The 16,101-nt window shown below is 29.8% G+C and overlaps 1 protein-coding gene and 1 long non-coding RNA gene across 5 annotated transcripts in view; one reads left to right on the forward strand and one right to left on the reverse strand.

Annotated features, from left to right (window-relative positions):
* LOC122712042 overlaps positions 1-16,101 on the forward strand; it is a 45,987-nt gene that overhangs the window by 10,612 nt on the left and 19,274 nt on the right. The gene's annotated exons all lie outside the window — the stretch shown is intronic.
* Positions 1-16,101, reverse strand: part of LOC122712039 (lachesin-like) — a 78,140-nt gene that overhangs the window by 9,925 nt on the left and 52,114 nt on the right. For 2 of the 4 annotated variants that reach the window (XM_043931330.1, XM_043931328.1), the window contains exons 2-4: positions 15,307-15,419; positions 11,376-11,658; positions 3,260-3,421 (exon numbers count right to left, since the gene is read on the reverse strand). In XM_043931330.1, coding sequence (XP_043787265.1) covers positions 3,260-3,421; positions 11,376-11,658; positions 15,307-15,419 — 558 coding nt within the window. Of the gene's footprint in view, positions 1-3,259; positions 3,422-11,375; positions 11,659-15,306; positions 15,420-15,583; positions 16,024-16,101 lie in introns of those variants that run through there. The other 2 variants (XM_043931329.1, XM_043931331.1) reach the window with 2 other exon arrangements.

Raw genomic sequence — 16,101 nt, forward strand, 5'->3', positions numbered from 1 at the left:
GTCAGTGAGGAACTTTTATCGACAATTATAGGAATTGTTTTTGAATTCTTTCGAGGGGATCTAAATAAATAAAATTTCTAAATCGTAAAATTTAGATATTCGAAATTTGATTCGAGAAATTTTTATCGAAAATTGTAGAAATATTTGAATAAAATTTTTGATAAGAATAATCGAATTTTAATAAGATTTAGAAATTGGGTAATTTGATTTGAGAAATTTTTGTTGTGAATTGTTCTTTAGAAACGCTCTTTAAGATAATTTTATTGGATGTAATTTTTAAAAAATTGGGAAATTTCTAGAAAAAAAAAATGGGAAAACTATTCTTCCTCGAAATTGCATTACTTCGCGTCTAGCGTATTTTCGTGATAGTTTTTCATTATATTCTCACAATAGCCTCTTTTCAAGTATCTTCAATGTATTTTGCAGAAACATTGTTCTAAAAATACGGCGTTTAAATATTTTAATTAAAGTTTGTAATTACAATTTTAATTACGATCGTAATTAAATTTCGAAGGAGACGAAGAAAACTGTCATTCTCTATTGTTTCAAATAATTTCGCTATAAAAATTCGCGATAACGTCCTAAAAAAAAAAGAAAAAAAAAAAATTTAACCAAAAAAGAAAAGATCGAATGTATAATATAATAATTCGATTCGAAACAAATAATAATAATAATAATAATAATAATAATCTGCCAACAATCTGGATTATCGCTTCTTAAATATTCAATCGACCATGCACACGAGAATTTCGCGTTGAAAATTCCGTGTAAACAAGCGTAAGCGAAGTAAGAAAGGAATTATTTAACGCGATAAAGGAAAAACAGGACGAAATCCTTTCATACTTCGCTTCATTGAGATTAATCGCCTTCGCTTCTCTCGTCAGCGTATAAAAGGCGAGATTGCAAAATAACAATTTTACTCGAAATTCCGCCGTTGTATTAATTTGAAAATATTATCCAACGAAAAATTGAATATGATATTAATATTAATTCGATTAAGTCGTACGATGTGAGCGAATGTATTCACTTGTGAGATACGGTTCGAGCTGTTGTGTGCGCGTGTGTGCGCGCGCATGCGTTGTGTAAAATATTATTCGAACGAGATCTCTTTTCTCCTTCGAGTGGGAAGAGGATTTCTATGTAATTAGGATGGATATTAAAGTTAATTAATTATCCTGTGAAACTAATATAAAGTCACGCGAATATTTCTGGATGTATACTTACGATATGTATATTTTTATCTATATGTGCTTTTATGTGGCGTGCTGTTTTCTTTTCGAATTAATAAGAAAATTAAAAATAGGGAAATATTCGATAAAGGAAAGGAACAATGTAGCGTAGATTGGGATTGAATCGTAAGAAAATAAAAAAAAGGATACGAGATTGATTTTACGTCATGAAAGATAGGAAAATAAATTTCCCCAAAATTGTTGTAAATTTTGACAAGTTCGAAGGCATTGCAAAAGAAAAATTTATAAAGCATATAGATGTAGAGCATAGAATTTATAAGCTTACATAAATTTTCATTTGAGCAAAAAGGAAACAAATCATATATTGCAAAAATGTTATAAATTTTGATAAATTACGTAATAAGAAAATTAAATAAGGAAATATTCGATAAGAAAGAAGAGAAGAAACAGTATAGTGTATTGAATCGTAAAAAAAAAAAAGATACAAGATTTCATGGAAAATAGGGAAATAAATTTTTCCAAAATTGCTATAAATTTTGGCATAATAAATTTCGAAGGCATTGCAAAATTGCAAAGAAAAATATATAAAACATGAGCAATAAATTTTCATTTGAGTAAAAAGGATAGTGAAACAAATCATATTTTCCAAAAATATTGTAAATTTTGGCAAATTTAAAAGCACTGAAAATCATAAAAAAAAAAATCTATAAATTCATCAGTGCAATCGATCATTGCAATATATCTTCAAGATGGCAAACCGAATCAAATTTTTTGCTTAAAAATGTTTTGCCAAATATTTACATCGCAACATAAAGAGAGATCATTGCAAATTACAAAGTTAAAAAAACTACATCTAAAAAACTTTTTATTTCATTGGTATAAAATATTGATCAGATTAAATTAATTAATTAAAAAAAAAAAAAACAAAAATAAAGCTTACATCGTAATATAACGAAACGATCGAATTGCAAATTACAAAAAAAAACTAAATAAATTTATTCATATGAAACATCGATCACAAGTACAACGATAAATTTCCATTCGACTAAAAAATAAGAAAACAAAAATAGAAAAACTAATGAATATTTAAACCAAATTAAATCCTGCAAAAAAAACTTCCCAATATTATCCTTATTTATCTAATTGATAAAGGAAAAAATTGATAAAGGAGGGGATAAAGAATTAAATTCCTTTAATTAAATTAAAGGAAAAAGAAAAATTGATAAAGAAAAGGAAAAAAAAAATAAGAAAAATAGAAAAACTAATGAATATCCAAACCAAATTCCTTTAAAAAAATCTTCTAAATTTTCCTAATTAATATATAATATTATAAAGGAAGAGGAGGAGGAATTGATAAAAAAGTGAAGAAAGAAAAATTGATGAATTTTGAAAAAAGAAAGAAGAATTGATAAAGGAAAGGAAACAAAGATAAGAAAACAAAAATAAAAAAATTAATAAAACTAAATCTTCCAAAAGAAATCTTCCAAAAGAAATCTTCCAAATTTTCCAAATTTTACTAATTAATAAAGAAGGAGGAAGAATAAAAGAAGAAGAAGAAATTGATAAATTAAAGAAAGAAGAATTGGATATTTAGGAAAGAAAAAAAAAACAAAAATAAAAAAACTAATGAATATCTAAATCAAATCTTCCAAAAAAAAAATCTTCCGAATTCTCATTTTTTTCTTTCTCTACATCTCGATACAATCAAACGATACAAAATCCCCTCCTCTTCCCAAAAAAGAGAAAAAAATCAACTTGATTCGTATAAATAATAAAACGAAGTATCGATCACCGATTAACCAAGCATCGCGATATAAATCTCTCGTCGCAGTGAAGAGAACACTTGGGACGAGTGAGGGAGAGAAACGCGAACAAAGGGATGGGTGTAATGGGTAGCAAACGAAATTAAAGCTTGGTCGTCGTCTCTCTGCCTTTTTTCTTTTCTCTTCTCCTTTTTCTTTCCCTTTTCTTTTCCCTCTTTTTTCTTTTTTCACGAAAGGAGGAACGGTCTAAAGTGAAAGAGGTCTGTCCACGGAGATAGCCACGAGTTTTATAGTGTCATTATGTACCGGCAGAAGAGGCCCTTATGAGAATGGCTTCTCCGTCTTCCCTTCGCCAGGACACTCTTGGGGTCGGCCTTCCAGTCGCGCGACAGCTTAGAGTCGCATTGTCACCTTCCGAAACTGCCAAGTCGGCGCTGGTGTCGCCTCCGTAAACGATATCTGGCGGTACTGTCCAACAAACAGTGGAGGGACGTGTTTCGTTTATCATCACGAATCCATGAAACAATGTTGGATTGAAAGATGGATGGAAGTGGTCTCGTGCAAAATTCATAATAAACCATTCGTGCCATTTAAGTGAGGAGTATCTTGATCACGCGTGAGACAGATATTAGAGAAAAGACTCGATATTTCATTTAGGTTATTTTTTAGGTTATTACGGTAGAAAGAAACGTGGAACGGTTTCGATTATTTTCCGATATTACTTATCTGTGAGTGGTTAGAGGACATAGAGGATGTGTGAAGATTGTTATAAAGTGTTCTCGAATGGTGATATTAAAGTTGATATTAAAAAAAAAAAAAAAAAAAAGAATTAACCTATTTGTGCAACTAAAAATTATTAATTTTTTCAAGAGATATTTTCAACTTTGTAGATTTCGTCGAGATCATTCTGAAATATTTATCATATGAAAGACGAACAGAATATCGGTCTTCTCGTCTTTCGTATGATAGGTGAATAGGTTAATACTTTTTTCCAGAGAATATTATAACTGGTGAAAAATTAATTTGAAATATTACTCTTTTTGAAAGCACTCGATCTGAAAAATTTTTTGGTATCGAATGATGGATGAAATTACAGATTAATAAGAGATTTCTCAGGTAAATTCAAGTAACATTTTCCTTTGCAAAATGTTAACGAGTTATTAATAAAAAAACACCGAAGAGAAAATAGAGAAGGTGAGAAGAACAGAATAAAAGGATAATGAAGGGGGCAAAGAAAAGGAGAAATTGATAATGAAACAGAGCTTAATATTGATAAATTAAAGGAGGAAGAGAAATTGAAAAAAGAAAGAGGACAAAGAAGATACAAAAGAGGAATTGATAAAGGAATAGGAAGAATTGATGGAGAAAAAGAAAGTATAATAGTATATTTATAATATAATATTCTATCATATATCATAACAAACGTGTCAAATTTATTTTTTATGAGTTATATGATGAAAATTAATTTTGAGACAATGAAAAAAAAAAAAATGGAATTCGAAGCTCGTCGTAAAATTTTGCATGACGACTCAATCATTCGATCTCGATTTAACGCGATTTTTAGGATTTAATAGTTACGAAATTTTAAACAATGAATCAACGATGATTTTCAGATAAAATTACGAAAAGATTCGAAATTAAAACGTGTTAAGTTTCAAACGATCGAATCGACAATGATATCGAAACAAAGAAATAAAGGATTTCAAATTATAAAGGCGCCACCAGCTTTGGACGATAAATCTACGATTAAATTAAACAGATTTTAAATTTAGATAGATGAATTTTACGTTATATTGCAAAACAAAATACGTAATAATCTTCCTCTTTCCTTCAATCGATGGAATTTTTTTTTAAACAAAAAACTCGAAAGGAAAATTGTCAAACGAGTAAAATAAAACAGATGAATAAATCGAGTAAATAATTAAACGGATTAATAAAATTATTGTATCATTAAAAATTTTATTTAAAAAAAATTGATATTAATATTATAATCGTAGATATATATTTTAAAAAAGTAAATAATAACTATTTTCACTTTCTGTAAAAAAAAAAAATAGTTTGTTCAAAACGATAATTTTGAAATTATCGATATTTATTGATTTAAATTTCTTTTTTTTTTTTTTTTGAAATTTTAAATAAAATAGCTGAAATATTATATATTTTTAATTTACGAAATTAATGCTTTTTAACTTAAACTAAATTTCGCTTTGATAAAATAAAAACAAGATATTGTAATAAATAAAAAGTTTAACATCACTTATCTTGTAGAAACGAGACCCGAGGCCACGATATTTCTCGAGATCTTGAAAAAAGGAAGAAAGAAATTACGGTAAAAGTGGAAGATTGATGAAAGACACAACTTTGACAGTCCTCTCCGAGTTCTCGTATGCATAAACCCAAAGGACATCATCGTAATGAGGCGGCCTTTAACGTTTAGCACGAGTATAACTCGAGGGACGGATTTAGAGGGAGGGAGGGAGAGGGAGAGAGAGAGAGAGAAGGAAGGAAGGAACAAGAAATTACCGATGTTCGAAACGTCTTCGTTGGTCGTCGTGGACGCAATAATTATCCTTTCCAAGCACACCCTTCTGTGTGTTAAACGATGAGAAATGGGAACAGGAAGTGATTAAGAAAAGGACACGTTCTCGCCGCTTGATAAATTTTTATGGAAATTTTAAAATTTCATAAAACGAGGTAAGGATATTTCATAGGGCAGATAAGATAAAAATGGATACTTCTTTTTGTTTTTTTTTTTTCTTTGGTAAATATTTCACTGATAAATTCCACTCGTTAAAGAAGATTAAAATTAATTCTTCTTGTTATTTGAATCGTTTTAATCACAAGGGAGGGAGGTTTGTGTTCAATTATGGCCAATTATTTGCGATAGAGAAAGAGAAAAAAGAAAAAAGAAAGAAAAATATTATTATCGTACTTGGAATAATTTCGCGACCCCGTTCGCAACTTATTCTGGTTATCGAATTGGAATCAGAACGGTAAACGTGTATTTCTATGGAAAAACTCGTTTCTTTCTACGCGGATATAATCGAAACAACTTTATCAAATTAATCTTCTTATCCAACATGCTTAAATTTATGAAATTGTACTTATAAATCATATTTATTAATTCTTAACAGTTCGACCATCTATTATTTTCTACAGAAAAATATTTAAAGTGCAATATACATTGCGATAATCAAAATTTCATTTTTTTTTTTAATCATAAATTCGTACAAAATTTTATTTCTCCGTAAACACTCGCGATCTAACGAATCATTAATTCTTAGCAATTCAACCATCTATTATTTTTTACAAAAAAAAGAAAAATATTTCGAATATACGATAATTGAAAAATTCTCAAAATTCTTCATTTTTTCTTAACCACAAATTCGCATAAATTTTATTTTTTCCATAAACATTCGCGATTTAACGAATTACTAATTTTTAGCAGTTCAACCATCTATTATTTTCTACAAAAAGAGAAAAAAATATTCGAAGTGCAATATACAATAATTAAAAAATTCTCAAAATTCTCCACTTTTTTTTTAACCACAAATTCGTAGAAATTTTATTTTTTCCATAAATACTCGCGATCTAACGATTAAAAACATTAATTTCTGTCAGTTTCTGTTTTTCTATTTAAATATCATGTACGACGAAAAGTTAGGTTAGGTTAATGATAATTGCACGATAATTGCGGATATCCCGAGACTATTTCCAGTTTATTAAATCGATATTCCGTATGTCGTATGTGGAGACCGACCTTCTTCCCGATTCCATCACGAGTACGCTTTGACGTTCCACCACGACTTTCCACCACGTATCACCAAAGTTTCATCATTTTTCGAATAACCGAGTCGCTGGAAACTTTCCTTGTTACCATCAGTAAGTAAACGAGGTGCGCGCAATTTGTATCGCTTTGAGGCTAGAGTTGCGCAAAGACGGACAAATAGGCGGATCGATTCATTGGCAAGGGGCCCGGTGACACTCCGGCTTTTCCTTCTCCCTTCTTCCTTTTTTCTTCTTTTCTTTTTTCCTTTTCTTCGCTCCTCGCGAGCCAAAAAGAAATATTCCCCTCGAAGCTCGGGCAAGAAGCTTGAACTTTCCTCGTATCGGAGAGAATCGTTACGGACCGAGTTAAAAAATTTTATTCGATTATTTTTTTTTTTTTTTTTTATCCGTTTATTTGTTTCAACTAATTAAGTTATATCGAGTTATATACACGAACAATCCCTGTGATATAGCGGGGATGATCAAATTGTAAAAAGGAAAATTTATTGAAACTATATAATTGTGAAGTTGAATAAACTTTATTGTTATTTGAAATCTAGAATAATAATATATTGTGAAAATTATTATTATTCGCGTATAATCATTAAATGTAAATTGGAATTTGTATATTATAACAGAAATCAATTTAATTGAAAGCACGTAGTAGTTACTTTTTTTCTTTTTTTTTTTTTTTTACGTTTCAACAATTTATTTACATTTTTTTTTTTTTTTTAATATAAAAATCGTATTTTCACAATAATTTGATCATCCGTTATTTTATTTGCACGAATCAATTTATAATGGAGTAAAGTAATACGGTATGCACGTATAATTTATATACACGTATATCGCACACCATATTTTCGTATTTTCTTTGTGCCGTCCAAGCGCGTTACGCGAACCATATTTTTCTATCATTGATTCTTGAGAGGATCGATGTATTGTCGAAGTGAAATACGATTGTTCGACATGTTGCGCGAATATCGCTTTTCCTCTGTGCCGCTGTAAAAAAGGTTTGTTATGTCGGTTATATTGAATTATATATCGAGAACGAAGAAAGAAAGTGTGGCCGTCGAGATTTCACAGGAAAATAAATTCAACCGATGCGCGTTATAGCGGGCGTGGATTCGTTTTTCCGCCATATTGAATTTGAATAGCGATGGTAAATTGGCGCGAAGTTTGAACGTTGGTAAAACGATAGAGTCTAATTATTTTTAAACGAGGCGAAACTTTTATACGGTTTTAAATCCGTTCCAAAATATATCGATAAAACGATTTGACGTTTCAATGATAAAATTAATCAGAGTTAACTCGAATTCTTTTTTCAATACGATTTTTTACCAATCTAACGATTTAATATCTTCGTAATATCGACATTGCCTTAGAACGACATCTATGTGATTTTATGGATTTCTGGTGCGAAATTGAAAGGCATTGTACAATTTTAAAAGTTACCTCGTCGTAAATTTTGTCGGAGGAAATATCGACGATTTATTTATTTTTTTTTTTTAAATTTCTAATCTCTTTCTCAATCTCATTCACTCTGCCTTGTAATACTTTATTGCTTTATTTAAAATACGATGCTTCGTATGCATGAATTAGTACGAAATTGGATAACGTGGTACAATTTTACTTTTAAAATTGTCGCAAATTTTATCACACTCTGCGAGAGTGGATTGACGGATTTCGAATATTTTTAGAACTTTATTCTCGAACTGATTCGCCATTCGTGGATCTTTGGAAATTAAATATTGAATCAACTCGATTGAATTCCAAGGAATTTTATATATATATATATATATATCAATCGGTGTATAATTATATCCCAATATCCTTTCTGCTACATAAACGTCTATTAATAAAAAAAAAAAAGAAATTACAACCACTCTCAATTTTCAATAATTTTCCTGTTTTTAATAAAATTTAACAATCCAAAGAAGAAATTCAATTGCAAATTTCATCAGTTATTATCTGGTACCTCCTTATTTTTATTTTTTTTTTTTTCTATTATAATACCATCATAACCAAACTTAAAACAAATTCTATACAAATTGCCAAACACCGAAAATTCCGTGTAAAATCAATTTCTCACACACACTGTACACTGTACTGGTCCCTTATCACCTTATTTTATCACGATAAAAATTATTATCGAACTTATTGTTAAACTAAATCTTAAACTAAATCATATTAAAAAAAAAAAAAAAAAAAAAAAAACGAAAACGAAAAACGTTGAAAATGTTGGAAACGATTCCCCTCTTTCTTTTTTTCTAAAAAGACTAATAAAAATTGCACGGTTTTAAAACCCACAAATGGCGCTCGAACGAAAAGATTAAACGTTCGATTACCATATTAACCCTACGCCATTTACGTTATAAGTAACATAGTGGATTCCAGAGTGGCTTAATCGCCACTCGTATATTTCATTCGTGCCGCCGTACACGTATAATTCGCACCATTTTGAACTTAAGCTGCCCGATCGTCGTCCGGCGCGCATCGAATGGGGGGTGGGGGGGGGGGAATTTTTCGGATCGCTTCGTCATACCGATCGAAAACGCGGACGCCGAAGTCTTGAAATTAACGTCATTAATCTCGTTTCAGTTGGATTATTCGAATTCTTTCCCATCCCCACGGTTTGTAACCGTGAAATTCAGCGAATTCTTTCTTTCTTTCTTTTTTTCTCTCTTTTTTTTTTTTTTTTTTTTTTTTTTTTTTGGTTTTGTTTGTTTTTTCTTGGGGTGGGGGGGGGGGGGGGGGGGGGGGGGGAGGATGTCGGTCGAAGCGGAAGATATTTTCACGCAGTGGAAATTTCGAGGATTTTTAACACTTGTAAAAGTGGGAGTGATAGATCCATCGATCGATGGATGGATCTTTTTTTTTTTTTTTTTAAAAAAAGGGTTCGTTTGGATGAAATATTTATTACGAGATAGTTAATGGATGGAGGGACGTAAGGAATAAGGAATATAAATTGTAATTAGCATTCTTATTTAGTTGCAAGGAGGGGTGTTATATCTCTTTTGCATTCCAAGTGAAACGTCTCTTTGTAGATTTCTTTTCATTAGGATTCATTAGTTGCCAGTTTTCGCTTTTCTCGTGATTAAGGAGAATCATGAATTGAAAATTTATAAAAGAGTTTAAAGGAGATTTGTTTTATTTTTAATCAGGATATGTATATATATATTGTGCTTTTTATTTTTGTGTGTGTGTGTGTGTGTTTGTATTATTGTAGAAAGAACAGGATTAAAAATTGTATTATTGAAAGTTTAAAATTTTAGTAGGAAAATTGAAAAATTCGTAAGAAATAAATTCGATTCGATTCGACGATCCTAAATGACACAAATGGATGCACTCAACCATCCCATCAATATTATATTTTTGTATCCAAAAAGAGAAAAATTTATAAAAAAATAAAATCCATTGAAGTCTCTAAATGACAGAAATAAATGTAACAAATGTACCATTTCGTCGATTTTTCAAATTGGAAAATTTGTAATATATAAATAAATGCATTTAAACCACCTCCAATATTTAAAACTAAAATTGGAAAATTTGTAGATAATAAAATCGATCGATTCAATGTCCACGCGAAAAAAATACAATAAATATACCTAACCACTTCTAAAAACCAAAATTAAAAAATTTGTTAAAAAGTAAAATCGATCGATTCAACATGAAAAAAAAAAATACAATAAATACATTTAATCGCGTCTAAAAATCAAAATTGAAAAATTTATCCACACGAAAAAATACAATAAATGCATCTCTAAAAACCAAAGTTGAAAAATAAAATCGATCGATTCGAGATCTACATGAAAAAAATACAATAAATACACTTAATCATCTCTAAAAACCAAAATATAAAAATTTATATAAAAAATAAAATCGATCGATTCAAGATTTACGTGAGAAAAAATACAATAAATACACTTAATCATCCCTAAAAACCAATTTTTTAAAAAATTTAAAATTAGAAAATTTATCCATATGAAAAAAATACAATAAATACACTTAACGACCTCTAAAAACCAAAATTGGAAAATTTGTTAAAAAGTAAAATTGATCGATTCAACGTCCACAGAAAAAAAATTTAATCACGTCTAAAAACCAAAATTGAAAAATTTGTTGAAAAATAAAATCGATCGATTCGAGATCTACGTGAAAAAAATACAATAAATACATTTAATCATCCCTAAAAACCAAAATATAAAAATTATTATTAAAAAATTAAAATTAAAAAATTATTATTATAAAATATAAAAATTTATATAAAAAATAAAATCGATCGATTTAAGATTTACGTGAAAAAAAATACAATAAATACACTTAATCATCCTTAAAAACCAATTTTTTAAAAAATTTAAAATTAGAAAATTTATCCACATGAAAAAAATACAATAAATACAAAAAAATACAAAAAAAAAACACTTAATCACCTCTAAAAAATAGAAAAATTTGTAAAAAAAATGAAATCGATCGATTCGCGATCCAAACGGCAAGCTCAATTCTAAAATTCTCAATTCTTAAATGGATTATATTTCTATCTAAATTATGATATGAAATGAAAAACTTATTAAATAATTCTTAAAAAATTTGTGAAAAATATCGATCGATCGATCCGAAAGAAAATAAAAAACGCAGCATGCTGAGAACTCACCAAGAATGTCCAAACACCCTAACTCGGATATCATAGGGCTGGTGTTAATCTGACACATGTAACAGTCTCTGTCCGACTCCTTCAACTGGCGAATGTGGAGCCGCCACGTGCCGTTCACCACTTCCTCCGCGGCTTGGCTGCTTCCTGTCACCCCGAACGCGCTTCCGCCCGCGGCTCCGGAACAACCGCTCGATTCGTACGAGACCGAGATGCGCGCATTGTGCGTCACCGTCCTCGTGTGGACGGAGAGAATCGTCTGGTCAGAGGCGCGTAGCCAGCCAACCTGCAAAATTCATTTACCTCTCGTCACTCGATATTTCAGAAATCGAACAATTTTTCCCCGAAATCTTTTGCTTCGAGAATTGCGTTCATGGATGAGATAATGATGTTGGAGATTATCTTATATATTTATATTTGTATATGGATAGAGTAACAGATATTTAAATGATTTTGTAATTAAAGCGATAAGATTAGATGGATTATATTTCTAAATTGTGATATGAAATGAAAAATATGAAATTTGTGTGTATGTGTGTTTGGGAAAAATTTATTTATTTTTTTTTTTTTTGGTATTCGTTTGTTTATTTCTTTTTAATGAAATTAGAATTTTTGAATTGGTAGTGATCGAGAATATTGTGGATATTATTCTTTTTTATTAAACGTTGATTGAAATCCTAATTTAAAAATGATTTTTATTCTGTCTGAATTTTTTATTTTTGTTTCCTAAAAGGAATTTCTTTGCTGTATTGAATTAATTACGTTTAAGAGGGGAATCGAGAATGGATAAGGATATTGATTTTTTGTCAAAGGATATTGAGTTTTTTATTTAGGAATATTACTCGATATTTTTTCTTTTTTTTTTTTATTATGATTGAATGTAATTGAAATTGCTATATCCGGTAATATATAATTGGCAGGTTTTATTAAAAGTTTTATTTCTACGATTAATATTATTGCATTCTGTTCTTTCCTGTTCGTCGAGAAGAAAATGCGAGAATAATAGAGGATCGATTAAATTTATTATTTTTAATCTTGATTGTCATTTCTATTCGATCATTCATCGATATTTTCTATTCAAAATTGACGAATAACGAGGGAGAATTATGAATGGGATTACAGTAAATAAAATATGTATTCCGTATAATTGTAAAATGAAGCAGAATTGATAAAAATTCACGACAAAAATATTGCCAATAATTTTCCTCAAAATACGTATACAATTGAATTATATTATTTTGGAAATGAATCGATATAATTGAATAGAATGGAAGAGAAAAAGAAGAAAAATTTAAAATTAAATTAATTTTCATCGAACGTTCAAACTTGAGAAAAGAAGAATAAAAGAAAAAAGAAAAGAAAAGAAAAAAATTCCAAGTGTAAAAATCAAATTAATCCTATCGATTTATCTTCGAATCGTTCAATTTGAGAGACAATACGAAAATAAAATATAATACGAATAAAAGGAAGAAAATTTTCAAATGCAAGGATCAAATTAATTTTTTTATCCTCCCCTTTTTTGCCATATTCATCTTCGTTCAATTTGAAAAACAATATGAAAGGTAAAAGAAGAAAAGAAGAAAATAAAAGGAAAAGTTCCAAATACAAGATCAAATTAATTTCCATCGATCCTGTTTTGGGCCATGATCCAATATTTATCTTTGATTCAATTTGACAGACAATATAAAAATAAAACAATAAATATATAACATATAAAACATCTGAAAAAAGAAGAAAAAAAGAAGAAAATTTCCAAATGCAAAGATCAAAATAATTTTTTAAATTCTTTATGCCATAAGCCAATAATTCATCATCGTTTGATTCGAGAGACAATACGAAAATAAAGCTATAAACGTATAACACATCGACCAAAAAAAAAAAAAAGAAGAAGAAGAAGAAAAGAAGAAAGAAAAAATTTCAAATGCAAAGATCAAATTAATTTTTTTTAATACTTTATGTCATAAGCCAATAATTCATCTTCAATTTGAGAGACAATACGAAACTAAATAATGCAATAAATGTATAACACGATCGATTGAAAAGAAGAAAAGAGGAAGAAAAAATTTCAAATGAATCTTCGTTTACTGATAGAGAATATGAAAGCGAAACAAATAAATGCAATGAACAAATAACACATCGATCAAAAAAAAAAAAAAAAAAAANTTTCAAATGCAAAGATCAAATTAATTTTTTTTAATCCTTTATGTCAGAAGCCAATAATTCATCTTCGCTCACAATTTGAGAGACAATACGAAACCAAATAATGCAATAAACGTATAACACGATTGATTAAAAAGAAGAAAAGAAGAAAGAAAAAATTTCAAATGCAAAGATCAAATTAATTTTTTTTAATCCTTTATGTCAGAAGCCAATAATTCATCATCGTTCAATTCGAGAGACAATACAAAAATAAAGCTATAAACACATCGATCGAAAAGAAGAAGAAAAAATTTCAAATGCATTTTCGTTTACTGATAGAGAATTCGAAAGCGAAACAAATAAATGCAATTGAACAAATAACACATCGATCAAAAAAAAGAAGAAGAAGAAGAAGAAAAGAAGAAAGAAAAATTTCCAAATACAAAGATCAAATTAATCTTTTAACCCTGTATGCCATGATCCAATATTCATCTTGGAATCGTTCGATTCGAGAGACAATACGAAAGTAAAACAACATTTATAAGTTTGGCTGCCATCTCCCCTCATAAAAGATCTCCGGAAACTATTTGGATCTGACTGGGGAGGGGGAAGGGCCCGAGCTTATCTTAATCCATCCCTGGCTGCCAAGCTGCCTTGAGTGGCTTTCTATAGACCGAATATTTCATCTGGCTAGGATACTTTACGGGTTGGAATCTGTCGCCAGGGAAAATGTGTCTTCTCCGTCGTCTCTTTTACTCGCTCCTCCTTCCATTCCTGCTTCCATTCCATCTCTTTCTTCCCCCTCCCCTCTCTTCTCTCTCCCTCTCTCTCTCTCTCCAACGCGAGCACACACGTATTACCAGCCCATTCCACCGCATCGCCATCTTTCTCTTCGCGCTTTTCCTTATTCGTTTCATCCTTCCTCTACTAATACATATATATATATATAGTATCTCGATCGAGAAACTTATTACTAAATATAGGTAACGTTGGAGGGAGGATGGATTGGTAGGGTGAAAGGTGGAAGAATTTTCTCGCCAATGTGTATAAACTTGGTAATGAGAATATCGATGGAATATTTTTCTTCTTTTCCTCTGTTCTTTTTTTTTTTTTTTTTTTTTTTTTTTTTTTTATGTAATTAAATGCGTGCAAATGAGTCGAGATGATTTATTCTGGTATTTTGTTAATTATTGGAGGAGAGATTTTCTTGCGAATGTGATGGAATGTGTGAAATATAGAAATATTTTGTTTGTTCGTTTTGTTTGATTGAGTCGAGTTGATTCGATTATGATTTGTTTTGATATTTTGTTTAATTGGAGGAAAAGATGGCTTCGAAGAGAATTTTCTCGCTTGTTTTTTTTTTTTTTGACAATAATAATTTGAGCGCAATTTTTTGGACTTAATTTTAGAAATTTAATTAGCCTACTAAACGTAACTATATTTGGATTATATTTGATTAGGAAGAAGAAGAAAAAGAAGATATATTAATAGATTCGGTATTCTTCTTTTTTGTTTTCGTTTTGTCAAGTTTTTTAAACTTCTAAAAATGATTCGTTTAATGTGTGGTTGTAACGTTGCTGTTGTAGATTAACACCAAAGATTAAGCGATCGTTGTAGAAAATATTAAAAGGAAATAATACGAAGGAAAAAAGGAACGAGAATCAATTTTTGCTTATCATCGAATTATTATTAGAACTCTCTCGCATTCTCTAATATCCATTACCGTTCGTCGATAAAACAGTTGCAAAATCATTATCCTAAATTAACGAGTACACACATTTCGCATTTCAATTACCTTGTATTTCCCGATATTACGAACACTGCAAGAGAAAACAACTTCACGACCAATAGCAGCCGTTTGATTTCCAACTGGAGCGATGAACACAGGTCCCGAAATTGTGCTCGAATCTGAAAAAAATAACAAACAATTCCAAACAAAATTTCTTTATTAAAAAAAAAAAAAAAAAAAATAAAATAAAAAAATAAAAAAATAAAAATAAAAAAAAATAAAAAAAACCGAATCGAATACATAATTTTCTTCTCAAAACGACTATTAACCTTCTTATACGTACATTCGATGCAAAAATTTGTCGCATCGATTCTCCCGTGTATTTCCATTCTTCTTTGGAGGATGCAAAACTACCCTTATCTACATCACCAGCCTACGAGAGATATCCCGCTTCTGCAGCGAGGCGTACATTAGTGAAACGAGGAGGAGCTTGATACCTCAAAGAGCATGAAACGTACACCAGATTGGATTACGTATACAATCGATTGTAGTAGAATATCAAAAGACTGGGGAAGAGTATAACAACGACGAGGGTAGTGTTTGGGGTAACATCATCAAGGGATAGTATCTTGTCAACGTCATCCGAGGCACGTTCCTCCGAGTTTTCCAAGCTAACCAATCGAGAAGTTAGTGGAGACGGATTGATAGATGATCATTTGCCATGGTAAATGTCGATTGACTTGCAAATCACTTCGTGATCTCGTGTAATCGTAATGCCATGCACGTTTGATGTATGAAATATGAAGTATGAAATATGCATCACGTAATTGAAATCATTAAGTAACATTAAAAAAAAAAAAA

Source organism: Apis laboriosa, unplaced genomic scaffold, assembly GCF_014066325.1.
Source record: "Apis laboriosa isolate Shangri-la unplaced genomic scaffold, ASM1406632v1 scaffold18_cov149, whole genome shotgun sequence".
Lineage (NCBI taxonomy): Eukaryota > Metazoa > Arthropoda > Insecta > Hymenoptera > Apidae > Apis > Apis laboriosa.